Source organism: Netta rufina (genome assembly GCF_964035555.1).
Source record: "Netta rufina genome assembly, chromosome: 2".
NCBI lineage: Eukaryota > Metazoa > Chordata > Aves > Anseriformes > Anatidae > Netta > Netta rufina.
This window is the reverse complement of record NC_140124.1, coordinates 15,275,673-15,293,473: the sequence shown is the minus strand read 5'-3', so window position 1 is coordinate 15,293,473 and position 17,801 is coordinate 15,275,673. Positions and strand designations below refer to the sequence as shown.

General features: G+C 39.1%; 1 protein-coding gene across 4 annotated transcripts in view; it reads right to left on the bottom strand.

Moving 5' to 3' along the window:
- Positions 1–17,801, bottom strand: part of NRP1 (neuropilin 1) — a 111,529-nt gene that overhangs the window by 26,222 nt on the left and 67,506 nt on the right. For all 4 annotated transcript variants that reach the window (XM_084281312.1, XM_084281313.1, XM_084281314.1 and 1 more), the window contains exons 7-9: positions 7,294–7,449; positions 4,276–4,420; positions 2,383–2,714 (exon numbers count right to left, since the gene is read on the bottom strand). In XM_084281312.1, coding sequence (XP_084137438.1) covers positions 2,383–2,714; positions 4,276–4,420; positions 7,294–7,449 — 633 coding nt within the window. The remainder of the gene's footprint in view (positions 1–2,382; positions 2,715–4,275; positions 4,421–7,293; positions 7,450–17,801) is intronic.

Below are 17,801 nucleotides of genomic sequence, written 5' to 3'. Positions count from 1 at the left end.
CTGTTTCTTGTGCAAGACATGACCAGAAGAGGTGTGAAAAAAAAAAAAGGTCATCAGTCGGTAAGTGGAAGTAGGAAAAAAGTATGGAAGACAAAGATGAATGTACTGAGCAAGCTTGAGCAAGACTTTGGAGAACAAATACCAGCTGGATTTTGAAATAAGTATGGAGTTCTGCATGGTTGTTTGAGGATCTGAGTGGTGTTCACTTCTCTGTGTGCTTGATAGAGGCTAAAGGGGAAACATTCTGCACAGACAAAAACAGTAGAAAGTGGAAAAAGAGGAAAGAGTTATGGTAGTCCTATGGAAGTAGCTGCAGGTATGGATGACAAGGTTCCATTGAGGACCAAGGTGATGTTTCATCCTTTGGACACACTCTGTTTTTACATTTAGCTTGTCATTGTTCTTTCTTTTCCTAACGTGCAGTTGTTTGTTTATTGAAAGTCAAGACTTTAACCAAGTGAAACGATGTGTTTCATTTCATAAAACAGGGCTGTTTCTAATCCATGTTCCTGCTGTGACTCATTATAGCATTCTGTCCTATCCAGCTCCACTTACATTCAAAAATACTACATTCCAGTATTAACATTTTAAATCCCTTAGACTCCCAAATCATAGGATTTATCTAATTCTCTTTAAAGAAAATTTGTGCTTTGGAGTAAAGTTTATTAAAAGTCTTGAATTTTGGGGAAGGATTATAATTAGGCCACAAGAGATTTGAATTCCAGCCCTCCTAGTTCCAGTAATCTTTGAAAGTTAATTTCTGGTAGTGATGAAAGCTGAGGATGGGCTCAGTGTGTTAGTTAGCACTCTAGTTTTCTTGTCAAACCGTTAACTTCTGACAATGATGGCAAGTGCTTGTATTAGAAAACAGAAAGCCATGCAGCAGACGGCGCACTGCTTTGAAAGCATATGGCATTATTTTTTTCCCTCATTGAGCCGCAGTGTAGAAGTACATGTCAAAACAACATCTATTTTAGAAAGAAAATGGTTAGATCCCATTGTTGATTTACACTCTCTTCACACTTTATGATGAAGTCAAAACTCATGGTAACAAGAGAAAGGAGCTGACTGCAAAGGCTGAATTCATTTAGTTTTAATCCCCAAAACAAATGATGAAAAGTGATGAGAAGTGAGAAAATGCAGACATATTCAGTGAGATTAAAACAGGAGAGAATGAAGTCCAATATTTACCAAATGTGCCTGGAAAAGCTACATCCATGAGCCCACTCAGCTTTTCCTTTAAAGAAACATAGGTTTGCCCAATTGAAGTCTCTATAGCAAAACAGCTTTTACATTTAATTTCCAGACTGACACAGCTAAGATATGGAACAACTCTCAAGGTTTCTGTCTGCCAAGCACCGTTCTGATTTGCCTTTTGAGGGCACATTTCTGGTGGATCACATTCCCTGATCTTCCCAGTACTGCAGCAGTTCAGTCCCTGAACAGTTCTGTGTGCCCACTGCTTCCCTCAAGGGAAAGGAAGGACTGAGAAAGGGTTGTGACTCTCAAGGCAAAAATACACTTGGTTGAGCAACAATAGCAAAAGTAGATGGAAAATAATGAATGGGATTTGGGGTCAATTTTCTAAACAGTACATTTTATGTCCTGAAGAGCATACATTCAAAGACAAAGCGAAGTAGGTACGTTCCCAGAAGCTTTTCTGGAGAATACTCATATTCTTTTTCCTGTCATTTAACCCAGCAATTTATTTGACCCTTCCCTGTAAATGCCTTGCACTTTTTGCTTGATCCTACAAACCAGCTTCCCTTTATTCCCAATCACGCACCAAGATTCTTCACTCGTAATAATACAATAGTACCTTCCACCTATGATGGGATAATGTCAAAAACGACATCACTCTTGCAGTGCGACTTAGATCAGACTATCATGGAGAGCCTGTGAAGCTCTCAAAGCAGCCTACAGGCAGTTCAGAAATCCAACAGGTACCCCATTGAGTTAAATAACACCATCCTCATTCAGCTGCTCAGAAAAAAAAAAGAAGCAGATGAAAAGTAATTCTGTGTCTCAAATAAGCCCACTCACAGAAAACTGCAGATGGAACTCCACTTTTTTGGTAGTGCTGGATATTACCGTTACATGGGATTTTGGAGTAACCTAGGGGCTGAAGAGGTGCATCACCCTTGGCAGAAGTAATCTTCTGAACTAGCCGCTGAATACATGAAACCTTTGCCAGAGTGGTTAATTTCCTGAGATCAGCTCCTGCACTCATTTTACCACTACCACAGCACCCCTTCAGTATTTTTGTCCTACAAACCCTCCTGTTTAGCTTCATTCTAATGTGCCGTTGTGCCTTTCCAAGATCAGAGATAAAGGTATGAAAATAAATATGAGTTCCTCCCCATGCAGAGCAATCCTCCTTACCTTTATCTTTTTCTTGCTAGAATCCATGATCATTTTCCAATCTGATCCATTGTTGCTGTAGCCGATTTTGAATTTTTTCATGAATACTTTGTTTTCTCGGTGCTTGCCTCCTTGGACAATTATGCCCCTCACCTTTTTTTCTTCACCAAGGTCTATTTGAAGCCATTCATTTGTATATGGATGAGTAGTTGGTGGCAGCGCCCAACCTGAACGGCTTGTTATGAGGCGAGCATTTTCTGGGATCCAGTTTCGATCAACTTGAGTAGATGCAGTAATTTGAGAGTCAGGAATGAGCCCAGACACCATACCCAGCATCCCAGAGCAAGGATAATCTACAAAGAAAAAACAAACAAACAAAAAAAAAATGAACTAAATAGTTAATCTGAACAAACACCAAAACAGAAACAGGACATATCAATCATTTCAACTCTCATAAGCAATTTCTTATTTCTTTCTTATATCGAAAATAATCTTTTTGGGTTTGTATATAATTTTTATTTGTTCAAACTTGCACATCCTAGTTTTGGCAGGAAATGGAAGTACCAAAATACCACAAGTATTTCTGTCTTGATGGGAACCAAAAGGATCATAAAATCTTATTCTATTCTTGTTTTCTATTCTTCTTGCTAAGCCAAAGAGTGCAGGGTCACATCTGAATTTGTGAATATTTCCCTAGGGAAAATTTCCCAAATCAGCCATAACCCTGTTGCAGATTACTTATTTCTTATGATGTTGGAAATGGAAATCTTTTATATATTCTATAAAATACAGTTTATTGTTGAACCTGTATTTTTCTATTGCATTTCTTTGGTCTCAAGCATTTTCAAAGGACACATAAGATAAATAATTACTTCTGTTATAGTCCCAGATAAATATAAGTCAAAAGTAGGAAAAGCTACTAACAAGGAATGAAGATTTCCAATATAGACTGTAATACCAGTTCTGCTGATTTTACCTTCATCTAATCTGGAAAGATTTCATAGATTTACTTGGAATTTTATAACTCTGTATTCATTAATCTTATGTTCCTACTCTACGGAGGTCAGTCCTAAGAAACATTTTGAAGAAAGACCTTAAGGAAAGAAAAATCCACAGAACTATTAAAAATTAGTGCCAGTAAACTGTATTAAGTACTATAAAATGGCACATTTTTTTAGAAAAATCAGATTTATAAAAATACTCAATCATTAACGTTTACTTTAATATGCACCTTGTAAATGGTCTTATAGAAGATTATTTTTACTTTACATATAAAATGTTAATACATTTTTGGAGGAGTCTAACATAATTCTTGGTTGTGTCTATTTTTTTTGAAGATAGTATTTTCATGGTAGTGAACACCTTTTGCTGTTAGCTCAGAAAGTACTTTGGGCAGTTATTTGGGTAGGTGTCTGTGTGATATAAAGGGATTACATTCCAAGAAGTGAGCACCAGTGGGCACCTGGGTTTATATGTCTAGATGCTGGAATAGGCTTCAGATCTCAGGGTTTGTACCTTGCAGTGTTATATGTATATGAAATCTGCTGAGATCAAACTACAAATAGCAGTCGTCAGAGAGAGGGACGGGAGAGTAAAGAAGGGAAAACAGGAGGTGAATTTGGAAAATAGCTGTGTATCTCAGGTAATTTGCATGGATCCGTAAAAAAAACACAACATGAAAAGTAATTGCACTTTATTTATTAAACTTCTTAAAGCCAAACACTTAAAAGAGAATGCTAGAACAACATTAAGATAATACTGGATGTTTGTGTCGGGTTTTCTTTCTCAGTTTGTTTACATATCTACATTCAGACCACAGTGGAAATAGTGAAGATGCATTTCAGTAATAAAAATAAAAAATGCAGCATAGGCACAAGAAGTTCCTTTGTTTTTAAAATCCTTCCCAAGACCTACCTGTTATCTTGCAGCCATACACTTCAAATCTCAGCGATACTCCGTTTTCCCAAGTCACAGGTCTAATTCGCACAAACCGTGTTAAAACTGGTTTGGCAAACGGTCTGTAAACAACATCAGTGGGATTGCTATTCCCTTGAAACACCTTTGTGTGGAAAGAAAAAGTATATATATGTTAGGCTTTCTTTTAAATGGTGTTTATAATTCTGTGCTTTACAGATACTAGTGACACAAGGTCTAGCCAGGATTATTTTTGTGGGGGATGAGACAAAAGACTTACATGGAGAGCTATCTCATTAAACTGCTAACACAATGTTGCAGAAAAATAAGCTTTCCTTTGGGAGGAAAAAGATGGTCAATTATATTAAAAAAATATTTGCCACCTGCCACATCCCATAGCACACCATAATGCTGCAGAGCAGACCAGGGGAGCTCAGGGCCACCAGGAGAGCAGGATCCCCCCCTGAACACAGCAAGGCTCTGTCCACTCCCTGCCAATGTTGATGTATTCCTAATGCCTAGATCTATACGCAGCTCTTTTCGTATCAAGGATTGCCATGTCCTGGAATAGTCCCTCACTGCCCAATTAGGAGAGTTTTATTCCTTGCACACTCACAGAATGATGCAAAAAACTACAAAACCTCACGCCCAAGTTAAAGGTTTGGATTTCAGTTAGACCATGTAAAAATCCCTGTATGGAGTTAAGCTAAAAACACATATTGTTTTGCTGTCCTTGGACATAAGTGTTTTTCAGAGCGTGTTGTGCAACCCTCGCTCTGTTAACCTTCTGTCTTTAAATCCTTCAACAAACACTCAGCCTTTCTATCTCCTTGCATACTGCAATGGAAGTCTATTTACAAGCTATATAGAGGGTTCTAAGATTTTCTCTGAGTCCCCTGAGGCTAACGGGCAGATCAGATGAACAATGAGACTTCCACAAGAAGAGACAGGATTGTGCTGTGCTTTCATGTCGAGGATCCTGCTAACACACTCCTTCCTAGCAGAGCCAAAACCTTGCAATGTTCTAGTCCAAAGAAGGTGATTCAGCTTCCTGCTTCTTTCTCACATAGAGGGAACTGACTTCCTGTTGTTTGCCAGGGACAGGGGCCTCTGGCCTTTTATGGGATATTCTTCAATTTCTTACATACGGTGTCTACTTTCCTGTTTGTTACTTGCAATAACTGCGCTAATTTGCAGTGGAGGCCAGCAGCACACAGCTGCCAGCTCATCAGGACTGGTAATTTCTTAAATAATTTAATAATTTAATATTGGAGTTTCATACCCAGCAAGAGATTTTAAATGAATCTACATTTCTTTTCAGCAATTATTATTTTTTCTTTCTCTGAAGGACATGCTACCATTCTCGAGGTGTGCCTCTGGCCAAGGCAGTGAGTCTCCCTAATGCACACAGCTCCTGATGAGTACACAGCTCGCTGAGGCTTCCTTCAGGACATTGGTGGCTGCCTGTCATTTTTTTCATAGCCAAGTCTCCTTAACTTTTGATTTGTGTAAAGATACTAGGGGGAGACCGGTTGTACAGTTGTTTTTTTTTTTTTTTTTTTTTTTCCTTGTCCTATTCAACAGCAAAATATTGTCATTTTAGAACTCTGATTTTTTTTTTTTTTTTGATAAACCCTTTGAACAAATACAAGACATTTAGTTCAGTTCTCTGTGAATTAAAGACAGCACGTACAATGGAAACTCATGTAAAATACACTCTTGGAGAGTTTACAAATTGAAGCTGATAATGAAAATCGGGCATGGTCTGAATTTGAAAGAGGCATTTGTTCAGATTACGGGAACCAGAGCCAGGAAACTCTGTGTCTTGTACGTGCTGTAGTGTTGGCTCCTCCTGTGACTTTGGGTAAGTCAGATATTGCACTTTTACAAATCATTACATAGTGCCCACAGTGAGGCATGTGACTTTCTAAAGTTCCTTCTCAACTGAAAAACCAGGATAACACCTGTCAAAGAGAGGCTTTCAGGATTCCTTGTTATTATTATTATTTGGTTTATTTGTGTACGAAGTGTTTCAAAGAAGAAAGATGAACACACTGATCACTGCTACCATTTTGACTAGATAAGTGTAGCAGCCTTGGCATAGCACTTGCAGATAAGTAAGGGACAAACCAGTAACCAAATATTTACAGCTAGGTATGGTTACACTGACAACTTAATATTACACAGCCATGCTGAGTCCTTGCAGAAGAGCCACAAAAAAGCTCTTTTGAAGAGAGTCAGTACAAAACATTTCCAGTTTCATCAGCTTCTGGCAGTTGCTGGGGATGCTGCCCCTGGGTATGTCCCAGGTGAGGCAGGAAGGGAGGCACAGCCTCACTGGGACTATTCATGTGAGAGCTGGAGCAGAACTGACTTCTCAGTAACGAGCTTTATGCTCGTGGTAGCGGATAATGAAGATTTTTCTTATGAGTGTCTAAAGCTGTTTGATTGGGAGGTCACAAGGAGCAAATGCGCTGATAAACGGAAAGGTGATAAAAATCTATAAGGATGGAAAGGTATGCCTAATTATCTGCCTACATGACCTCCACCACTGAAATGCTTAGAAGTCTAACAAATTACTAATGACTTGGTAGCACTCCTGCAAGGCAGCAGGGCTATGCTGAGGTACTGAAACAGCACATATCCAGAGCTTTGCAGCAGATAAGGGTCCTATATTTTAAAAAGTTCCCCCATATTGTTTTCTCAAGGTCACATAGGAAATCTCTAGCAAACTGGGAAACAGCAGCACACTCCAGGGAAATGAGCCAAACTACTCCAATTCTGATGGCTACAGTGGGTGATGAAGCACCTTTTCGGCTGCTTGAGGCTGCCCACAAACAATTTCTGTAGTCCATCTCTATTGAGACAATTTCTGTCTTTTAGGTTTGGGATACTGTGAACCTTCATCATGCTGATTAAACATTTATTTTATATATTTATTTATTTAGAACAGATAGTAACTAAGGAGTTCAATAGCCTATTTCTTGGCCAAAGAGAGGTAAAAGAGAAAAGACTTACAACAGGCTTGTTTCCCTCCTTAAGTGTAATCCAGTCTTCTCCATTGGAGCTGACGTCCACACGGTATGTTTTCAGGTAATATTCTTTCTTTGTTTCTTTAGAGATAGCTCCTTGGGTCCCAATTCCAGAGACGAAGCGGAGAAGGCTTAGATCCACCTGTGGTAATGAACAAATGGGGATGTGAGGACAATCAGTTTAGAGAACAGCAGTACTGCAGAAGTGACCCCACAAGCCCCACATGTTTTACAGAGATAATAAAGATTTTTATAAGGAAAATTGCAGCATACTGTTGACAATAACATGGTCATAGCCTCTTCTTTTGCTAATAGTGTCTCACAGGAGACAGAAACATTTGCCTGATCACTCAGGAGTGTTACCCACATGCCAGAGAATTATTTTTGTTCTGTGAGGTAGGAACCAGAAAACCCATCAGTGCCACTGGGAACCACTACACTACAGACTAGTTACTCGTGAAGTTCCTCAAGGACCAGTCTGGTGAGCAATCTTCTTTAATACTTTCATTAACTATCTTGCATAGATGCTAATGAAATTTGCTGAGGACACAATGCTTCCAGGCATTGCCAATACAGAGGAGAGTAAAGCAGTGAGAGCTGAATGACCCTGAGGATTGGAGTATTAGAAATGGGATGAAATTTAATAGTACAATATCAAAGCCATGCACTTAGGGAATGATAACAAGAATTCTGTTGAAACCCAGGAGCTCATCACTTGCAAACAGACAGGGAGAAAAGAAACCCATAGTGTATTACTTAGACACAAGATAATTATGAATCACGGTGTAATTTTGTAGGGGAAAAGGCAAATGTAGCTTATACTGCATGAGGTATTTGCAGAAAAAAAAAGAAGGTAGCACTAACACAAGTGCAATAATTCTCTTCCAACTGACAACTGTAGTGAACTTCAATCATTAGAAAACACTGGCATTTTGAACTTGCTGGAGAAATGGAGGCTATGATGTACACATGAATGCATGTTGGAGGCTTTCTGGAAAATTCAAAAAATCAAAAATTTTTTTTTAATCGATTTAGGTTAACTCCCCCTTATTCTCCTCCTTAAATTATTTGCAATACAGATCTGTTTCCTCATCTAGTTCATCTCATGGCATCACGGAAGTTGAACTGGGAGGATGATGCTGGGTGCCAGAGCATGGCTACCAAAATCAGCTCTGCTAGCAAAAGAAGCCTTTGTCCCAGCTGCCAAATGGCTGAAACTAGGCATTAAACTTTCTCACTGCCTGGTCAATAACCACAACTATGAAACACCTGCCATTTCCTTACTTCCTTTCTTTAGCCATAACAACAAACCAATTAAAATCAAATTAATTGCTCTGCCTTCTCCACAGCTAGAATATCTCTTTGTTTCCTAAAACAAACCATTTAATTTCAACACAAAATTACACTGTTCACAAATTATTAATCAAAGCAATTAATTCGCCTCAACTTCAGTTGTCCATACTTTAGTAGCACAATAATAGGTTGAATTAGTCCTTCACATGTAAATGTCCAATGAATGTCTCAGGCCTTCTCATTATTTCCAAAGCATGCAGGATGCAGCATATAGGTCCCCTGTGTCCCACAGGCATCCGTTTTCCTGGATGTATGTCATATATCCAAAGGCGCTGGAGCGGTTAAATCTACATGCTCTGCATTCTCTCTCAGAAGGCTGAAGGAAGTGCTACTGAGGACAGGCTGGCTGCTTTCTCAATGCCCATGTCATATACAAGTCATTTTGAAGTCTTCCAACACAAGAATAGGAGCCTTGTGTGTGACAGATAGAACTGGCTTTCAGCACAAAGCTGCTGCCCCTGCCTCAGATTTTAAAGCTGGTAAAGTCTATATGCAATATTTCAGCCTTGGTCTTCAGAGGTGAAATACTGCAACATTTTGTTTTGTCTTGGTTAAAAAAAAAAATAAATCCAGTCTTTAAAAAAAAATAATAAAATGGGAGCACTGCCTTACAAAAACAATCAAGTGATTTAAAGTAACTGGAGAGTCTCAGATGTTAGATTGTTGCAATCTGAAAGTTAATGGGGGAATCTGGGCATCATTGCACTGAGCAATCTCAGCTTAACTTCAAATGCTCTCCAAACTGTACTCTGCTGATTGTAAAGTGTGCTGCGCTGAGTTATGTCCAATACCACATTCACTTCCAGGCTGAAGTGCACTTGAAAATCTGGAAGTCTGAGGGAGTGCAGAGCTAAGTTATTTAAATGATCTGCTTCTCTTACAATTTGAAACAGCTCTTCAGTTTTGAAATGATTAGGGTCCCAAGCCTGTACTGTTCCAACTGATTTGAAATGATTCTAGTAGGGGCTTTTTAATATACAGTAAGTACTTCATTGTGAATAAAGTCAAGCAATGGCCTATTGCAAGAGTTCTAGACATCTGAGGACAAGTTAAAATTTAACATGGGGTTTCCAGGGGAAGATTTGATTAACTGATGCCTGAACAGACAAAACAGCTACTGGTCACTGACTGTTCAGACACCTCAGGCTTGTCCCATCAAAGAACTTCAGGCGCCCAAATTTTGCTCAGACCCAGGCACCGATATTCAATACACCCCCTTAAATCTTGGGGCACTGAAAATCCTAAAACACTTTAATCTAAAAAAACCCTGTCAGAATTCAAAAGGTAGGCAGAAATTCTCCTGCAGAAATTAACAGTTTACTGCTCAGAAAAAGATTCTGAGCAGGCCTCCATTTTTTTTTTTTTTTTTTTGCCTACAGGTAGGGAAGAGGCAATTCGTGCTCCTGGCCCTGGTAACTGTGAAATACAATGTAAGAGGAGGGCATCTCCTGTCATTAGGAAGAACATTTCTTCATGCAGAACTGTTCTCTCCAGATCAGCAAATCTTCAGGTACTTCATGAAAACAGTAGCAATGTCAACAACAGCCCTGGCTCACCTGGGGGCAGGTGGCTGGAGCGTTTAACTGCCTGCTGCAGCTTCAAATACCTTGCAAAGGCAAGCTGCAGCCCTGGACCTGCTGCATGCATAGGGATGTTTGCTCACAAGTTGATAGAGGAAAAAGAATCACATTTCTCCATCACTGTTTTGTGAGTGAGGGACAGTGCATATAGAAAAGGTGGGGTTAAGCAGCTGGGAAGCAGAAGGGTTGGAATTAGTACTAGCTTGGTCTCAGCACGGAGGTCCAGAGGAGAGGTAGAGCTTAAGGCATTTTCATCCCTTTGGCTGTTCTTCACTCTGGCCTCCAGAGTAATTGCTCCTCTCCAGGTGCATAAAAACAGAATTGCAATGCTGAGCACCTCTCTGTAGTGCCTAAGTGTGTTTGTGAATCAAGTTCTAAATTTACCAATCTTCTTCTCTAAGTAAGGGGATAGAAATAAATTATGTAGAAGACTACCTTGGAAACTGCATGAAACATCTTAAAGAAGCTGTTAAACTCATCTTCATTAATCACTTTGTGATGATTTTTTTTAACTTTACCTTTTGTAAAATGCAAAATTGTGCATAGAGTACACAATTTAAATGTCATGGGGACTGCTCAGGGTTGGAGCTCAACCATGTCAACTGCTAATAATGAGTGGAATCTGAAAGTACCGAAATATAACAGAGGTAAGACACAGCTCTTCTGTACCTTTATCCTCAGGAACCACTGCAGGGTGGTAGCTAGTAGTTCTAGTACAGATGTGTCACCAAATGGTTAGGAACTCCTATGCTTTTTGGAGACTTTTGCTTCCTGAGTCATTAAATTTCCAGTCAGCTTAGTATGTCCTCTCAACAGAGGCCTCCAAGTGTTTACATGACCAGAGGTAAACCATTTTTCTCAGATCCAGTTGCTGCCAGCCAAGACATTAATATGAATCCTTAACAGCTAGCTTTTTGTTTTGGACTTCTTGTCCTTTTTGTGTCAAGAACTTGTGTTTCATGTAAAAATGAGCTGCAGAGAGATATGCTGATGAAACACAGTACTTTTGAAGATGAACATCAAATGCATTTCCCTGCAATTATTTGACATTGAACTTTCTGCACGTATGATAAACAAACATCTGGTATTTATTTTACAGGATGCAAACGATTTTGTAAGTTATTGCATGCTGTATTGCTGTGATCAAGATAGGCAGCTGTCTCCAAGCCTGAAATCATGACATTTCGTTTCCATGACCAGAATTTTAGCTTTAACTAACTGTAGTACACTGACGCTTTTTCAAAATTTTGCTCGCCTTCATTCAGACTAAAAAGCATCTCCCTTCTGGAAAATGGAGCCTTAGGGCCTTATCCAACAAATTGCCTGTGTTGCGATGTGACCACCTTTATTGGTAAGTACAAGACTGGGAGCAGACCTGCCTAAAGGAATGAGCCTCGAACTTACAAGAAATGAAGAATATCTCAAGTGTGTATTTTTTTTTTTTTTCCAGGAGGGAAATGTTCATGTAAAAAAGCCCCAGTTGTTCCTCTTTCTAAAATCAATTTATTTCCTGTGAAATCATATTGCAAGACAGTAGTGGTTTCTATATATGAATTATTTCCCCACTATTTATTCTGCAATATCTTTTAGCATCCAGGAAAAATATTTTTATTGCTGTCTTACTGTCTCCAAAAAATGTGGGTGGGTGACACATTTGTAAGACATAGATATGCAAGGGGTGGCATGCACATTTGATTTGAGAGCAGTTAAGGAGAAGGAAAACGAATAACATTTAGCTCTGCACAATATATCATGTAGCAAGTCTTCGCAAACTGCTGGTTAACGAACAGCACACAACATGCATGACATGAAATGAATATTGCTTCTCCCTGTTGTCATACATAACCATGCCATTGTATGGAAGTCCTTATTTTCAGAATGAAAATCTGCCTTGCTAAATAAAATACAGTCATTGAGGGAGCTGTAGCAAGGGAGCAGTTTCACAAGCTTTTAACACTCCTACTGTAGGTCTGCTCAACAGCCTGAGAAAATAAAGGACAAAGCGCTGGAGTTTGATTAACAACAGGAAGCTTTTTGTTGTGGGCATCTCTTGTGGCTTGAAAAGCTGTATAATCCATCACTTGACACAACACACCAAAGTAAATATTTTTAAAGAACTGTGTCATTTCCCTAGATAGCATACAGTGCTCTGAGTTAGATTAACTGTTGTGATGCTTCACTGTTCTTCTGTCAAATATTTTAATTAAGGAAGATCTGATCTTTTTCATTAGTTAAGCCCATATTTTTTATTAGATGTTGCTGCTGTTTTGACCAATCACATTCTCCCTTGATGTATACAAAACTATCACTTAATTCTTTTATTGATCAAGCTTGAAGTAATAAAGATTATAATGCTAAATAAAAATGGCACAGTCTCTAGTCGAAATTCTGAAAGGAGTTTTGTTAATTTGGTTGGAAAATTACTTCCAAAAGTCTTCATCCTTGAAATAAGTCATCACTACAAGAGCACAACTCCTTGATTAATGACAGGGTGTAAATATTCATCCTGAGTTTAAGTGAAAGTAGTTAAATCTATAAACCATCTCAGACTTTTGTGCAAGATTCTCAGTGTTATTTGTGACAGCTCCATAAACAAAGAAAGATGAAAATAATGCTGTTAGTAGGATCTCTCCTGAGTCACTGAAGTCTTTCTCATCGACCTTGACAGCAACATACTGAAAGCCCCAGAAGAGAAAGCAGCTAATCACACGCTCAACTTCTAGCCTGTGCTAAACAACTGCCCTCAGTCAGTATGCTTTACTGAACTGATGCTTATGTGACTTGGCAAAAATGGGAAGGTATGAAAGCAAAGATGAACAAATATTCTTGCCAAAGAAATAGGAACGCTTGGCAGCGAAAAGGAAATGAACTTTCTTTAGCAGTTGAAATATTCCTCACACTCTTTGCCCTCTGCCCAAATGCTTTTCTGCAGCAGAAAAAACGTGAGCGTAAAGATTCCCTGTCTGAAAACAAAGAATTGATTCAAGGCAGGCTATCGCATTGAGATACCGATGCTGGGATTACAGTATTGAGTTCAGTGATTTCATTTATTCATTTATTTATTTATTTTTGCAGAGGCAGATCAGCCAGTTTTTCCAAGAGAATATTCAAGACAGGCATGAAAACGTATGACTGACAGACATAAAAGAACCTGGGTCATCAGTATGGGGCTGGCTGAAGAAAGAAAATATGCAGAAAGTATAAGAAAAATGAAATCCAGAAACAAAAAGAAAAAAAAAAAGACAAGAAAAAATGAAAGAAAAGGCCTCTGTGTCTCTGACAGAGAAAAGATAATGCTTGTGTGGGCTGTATTGCATCTGGATTCATGGCACATTCTCCCACTTTTATGTTAATTTTTTTTTGCATAAATCAGAAGCAACTAATTAAAAAAGAAATATTTAATTCTGACATGTTCTTTGAACTGGTGTTCCATCTGGTTCTGTTTGAATAGTAAAATCTGCTGTAGTTGTAAAAATTGGCAAGCAGCACTCTGGTGAAGAGAAACAAAAGAGACTCAGTATAGCAGGTTAATACACTAGCATTTCAACTTGAGACATTTCCAGAATTCAGCAAACCAAATCGCTCCAGTATGGAAACTATAAAGATCAAATGCGAAAGAGAAATGCTGCAAGTGGGCTGAGAGAAGTGCTGCCACTGGTACACATTAGCTCTGCATGATATTTTTAGTGTGAGGCTTTGAAGGGGTTGGGTGTAGAAGTTCAGGCAATGCCCTGTTCCCCTGGAAGGGGATAACAGTACTGTGTGAAACACAGCCGGTGCCCATGCAGTGGCAGGGAGCGATCCTGCCGCTGTTCATTCATTCCCAAGCTCCACCTTATGCATCCTGGTAGGGCTCTGATGTGACGCGATCGTTATTCAGGAGGCTCAGAAAATACCTTCTTCTTAATTTATTTCTTACTTCAAAACTACTTAAAACCTGAACACCGAGATACAATAAACTCTGATAACAAAGAGAGGAAAATGTAATAGTATTGGGATTTCTATAGACTCTGGGATCTAAGTAATCAGCATCTTGTGCCATTCGAAACCTCTCTGTAGCAATGAAGAGAAAGGCTGATTAACTCCCAGTGCTTTAGAAAAAGATTGTTTTACATCTTGCAGGAGCATATCTTGCTGTGAAATATTACTTCTTTAAAATGAAAACCTTTGCTTCAGCACTACATTAACTTGCAAATGGATAACCTAAGACATTTACAATGACTTGGTCAAAAAAGGAGGAATGTGAATGGCCCCTTTCTCCAGCTAAGATACTTAGGAACCCTTGCTGAGCCATAAATGAGTCAGGAACGTAATACTTTTAATTAACGTTTTCTGAATACTTATTTGTAATTTACATTTAATTTTAAACCTGAGCTTAATCCTCTGATCTGGAATGAAGACAACTATTTAGTGCAGTTTGAATGTAACCTTCCCTAGTTTGTGTCAGAAACTATAGAAAAGGGAAACTCTATAGCAATACTTGCAGAACCACTCTTTTCTGAGAGAGGGACATAATTGTAGGACTTTTTTTCCCCCCAGTGTACTGAGCAACTAATGCACAAATGGGAAACAAGTAATCCAAAGTTTCTCTATCAGACTGCCTCACATGTGAATAACTGGGCTTTGGGTAGAAAACACTGAATTTTGCCTATGAAGTTCTCATGAAGCATTTTTTTCCCCAGCTGCTGTCTTGTTGAAGTCAGAGGGTACAGGCAGCAGGGCTAGATTTGAAATATGTTTTGTCATTTTAAATATAAATACAATATTACACATGCATACACACACAGAAATAACCTCTGCTTCCAGTTTAGCAACATGCCTATGTTAATTGTGTAGGAAGCTCGGAAGCTCGGGTATGATGTGTTATGCAGAGTTAAACCTATCTCAGACTTTGATAGTGAAGACAGATCTGACTCTGTGATCACTGGATTCAGAGAAACTGCCACTGAAGTTGCTGGAATTTGCTATAAAGTCCAAACTTTGGGTTTTCTATAAAAGTAGCAGCAAAATGTGGAAAAATGTCAGTGTGAGATTTAATACTTTTAAAGCCTAATTTCACTGGCAATTGGAATAGGTATATAACCTATGTCACATAGAAATTTATGTATTTATTTTTTTTTTGTGATCAGCTTTCTCATCTCAGAAAATCGGTGCAGTCTCTTTAAATCAGTCAGTCATCCACAGGAGTCTGCATTCATTTATTCTCTGTTAAATGGAACTGTCAGTTTTGTTGCACCAAAATTCGATTTTCTATTTCATACACATTGTGTATGATGATTTTAATTTACTACTGGGTCACCAAACAAGTCAACACTTTTTTAAAAAAATAGGAGTTTCTTCTACTTTCTAGAAAAATGTCAGGTAACTGCAGTTATATAGTGTGGTGAAGGCACTGTAAATGTTCAGGGAAAAATAAGAGATAGGCTGTACATGCCAAGATCATCCTGTTTGGTGTTTCCCTCATAGCTTCAGATGTGGATGAAATCCTTCCGAGGTCGTGATTTGAAAGACCCACTCTTGAGCACGGTGCTTTTGTCCCATGCCGGAGGAGGATGGGGACAACAGAAGGGATGCTGCAGGCTGGTGACAACCAAGGCAACTTCCCCTCTGGTGCTAAAGCAGAGCAGGAGACTGCTTCCTCTCCAGCGCTGCCCTTCTCTCATCAAAGCATGCTCAAACTCCAGCTGCTGGGATCTCATTTTCAGGGTTTTGCTGGCCAAAGCAGGGTGCCTGGTTTGTGTCCTGCCTCTTTGTCTCTCTAAAAGTTGCTCTATCTCTGTCTATGTAAAGGGCAAAGCTATTGATTTTTAAGTGCTGTGGCTTTGTAAAATAAACACAGGATGTATTTTCTTAGTTAAGCATATCACAGAAAGGGGGAGCACCACTATGGACTGTTAATTTTTACAGCCTGATAACAGCATTTTAAAATTATTCTGTGCTCTGTCAGCCCTTCAGCCCACAGTTTGAACTTAATAGTATTTGCAATGGAAGAGCTGCTGCTAAGGCTGAAAGCCACCTTAGTCCCTACTACAACCATCTATAACCTAAATATGACCCATTAAAATATGCCCTGGTTTTACATGCAATAGGACAAATTAATCTTTTCGGCGGCTTCAGAGGATCAACACCAGAAATGAATTTGGCCACAGTGTTCAACACAGGAGGCTGCAGAGAAGAGAAAGACCAGACTGCACAGGTATTGCTGGCTGCTGGAAGCTGTCTGTAAACAGAGCTCCTCCAAGGAGAAGCCAGTTGCTGCTGAAGACGGAGGAACCCAACCTCAGCTTAATGTTTGGTTCACTTTCTCTGCCAGTAGGCTTTGTTTATCAGACAGCTGTGAAGTTTACAGTGATGACTTTTTAAAGAGTTTTTTTTAAACACCTTGAACGAAAACATTAGAGGTGAAGCAGAATGGAAGTATTTCTCTGTTGAAATATACTTTTTTTTTTTTCTTTTTCTTTTCTTTTTTTTTTTTTTTTTTTTTGGTGGAAAGAAGACAAATTGCTGTCTGAAGGGCAGGTATTTACCACTTGTGAGAAATGTCATTTATCCTTCCACTTTACCTGTTTTGTTACTGCTGTGAAAATGTCACCTAATGGGCAGAACAGAATTAAAGTGGGACAGAGAAGCAGAATAACACAAGGGCAGGGGAGGCAAATAATAACTCAGCAACAGAAAATCTGGAGCGTGGATGCCGGAATGGAGAAAGACCCACAGGACTCATGAACTCTTCAGCTTCATACTACTGTGCAGGTGTGGAAAGAGTGAATAAAAATGCACAACTGTCTCTGCAAAGCACTCAGCAGTGCACCTATCATCTCCAGCCTGGGGTCAGCCCCGTGAGAGCAGAGACCTTTAGCTCAGTAACAACTCTGCTTATTATAACATGCCTCAGCTGTGCGTTCCTACCCAAGACTGTGTTTCTACCACTACCCTTAGTCATTTAACTTCTAGCCTTAAGCTCTGCCTTGCCTGCAGTTTGACACCTGCCCGGTCTTGTAGATTAATTTATTTCTGCTGGACACAGAAAAATCTCCTTTTGAGATACCTTCCCTCACTTCTGTACAAAGCACTGGCTGCGGTGGAGCAGATGTGTTGTGGTGCCGGGTGGGCAAGGCTGCCTCAGCCCACAGGGGGCCTGCAAAGCGTCCAGGAGAGAGCTCCCCTGCCAAGCACGATGGCACAAACAACTGATTTTTTTTTTGGCCTGATGGCAATTAAAAAAATCAGGAAATAATAACAAATGGTTTGAGTCAAGCTAAACACGTGAACCCGTTGAATGGGGGGAAAAAAAAAAGAGGGAGAATAATCATCCAGTTCTTAATATTTTTAAGTGGTTTTAATTTCTGTGAAATAAAGTAGAAGGAAAAGATCTTGTGATTAAAAACAAACAAGCAAACAAACAAACAAAAAACCAAAACAACACAACAAAACTATGTGGCATTTACTTTAAAAGCATATTTAAAGGTTTTCATTTCTTTCCCTCCTGGAACCAACTATTTAGCAAAAGTGAGACAAATTTACAAAATTATTTTCAGAGTTGCTGATTCAGTGCTTTTGC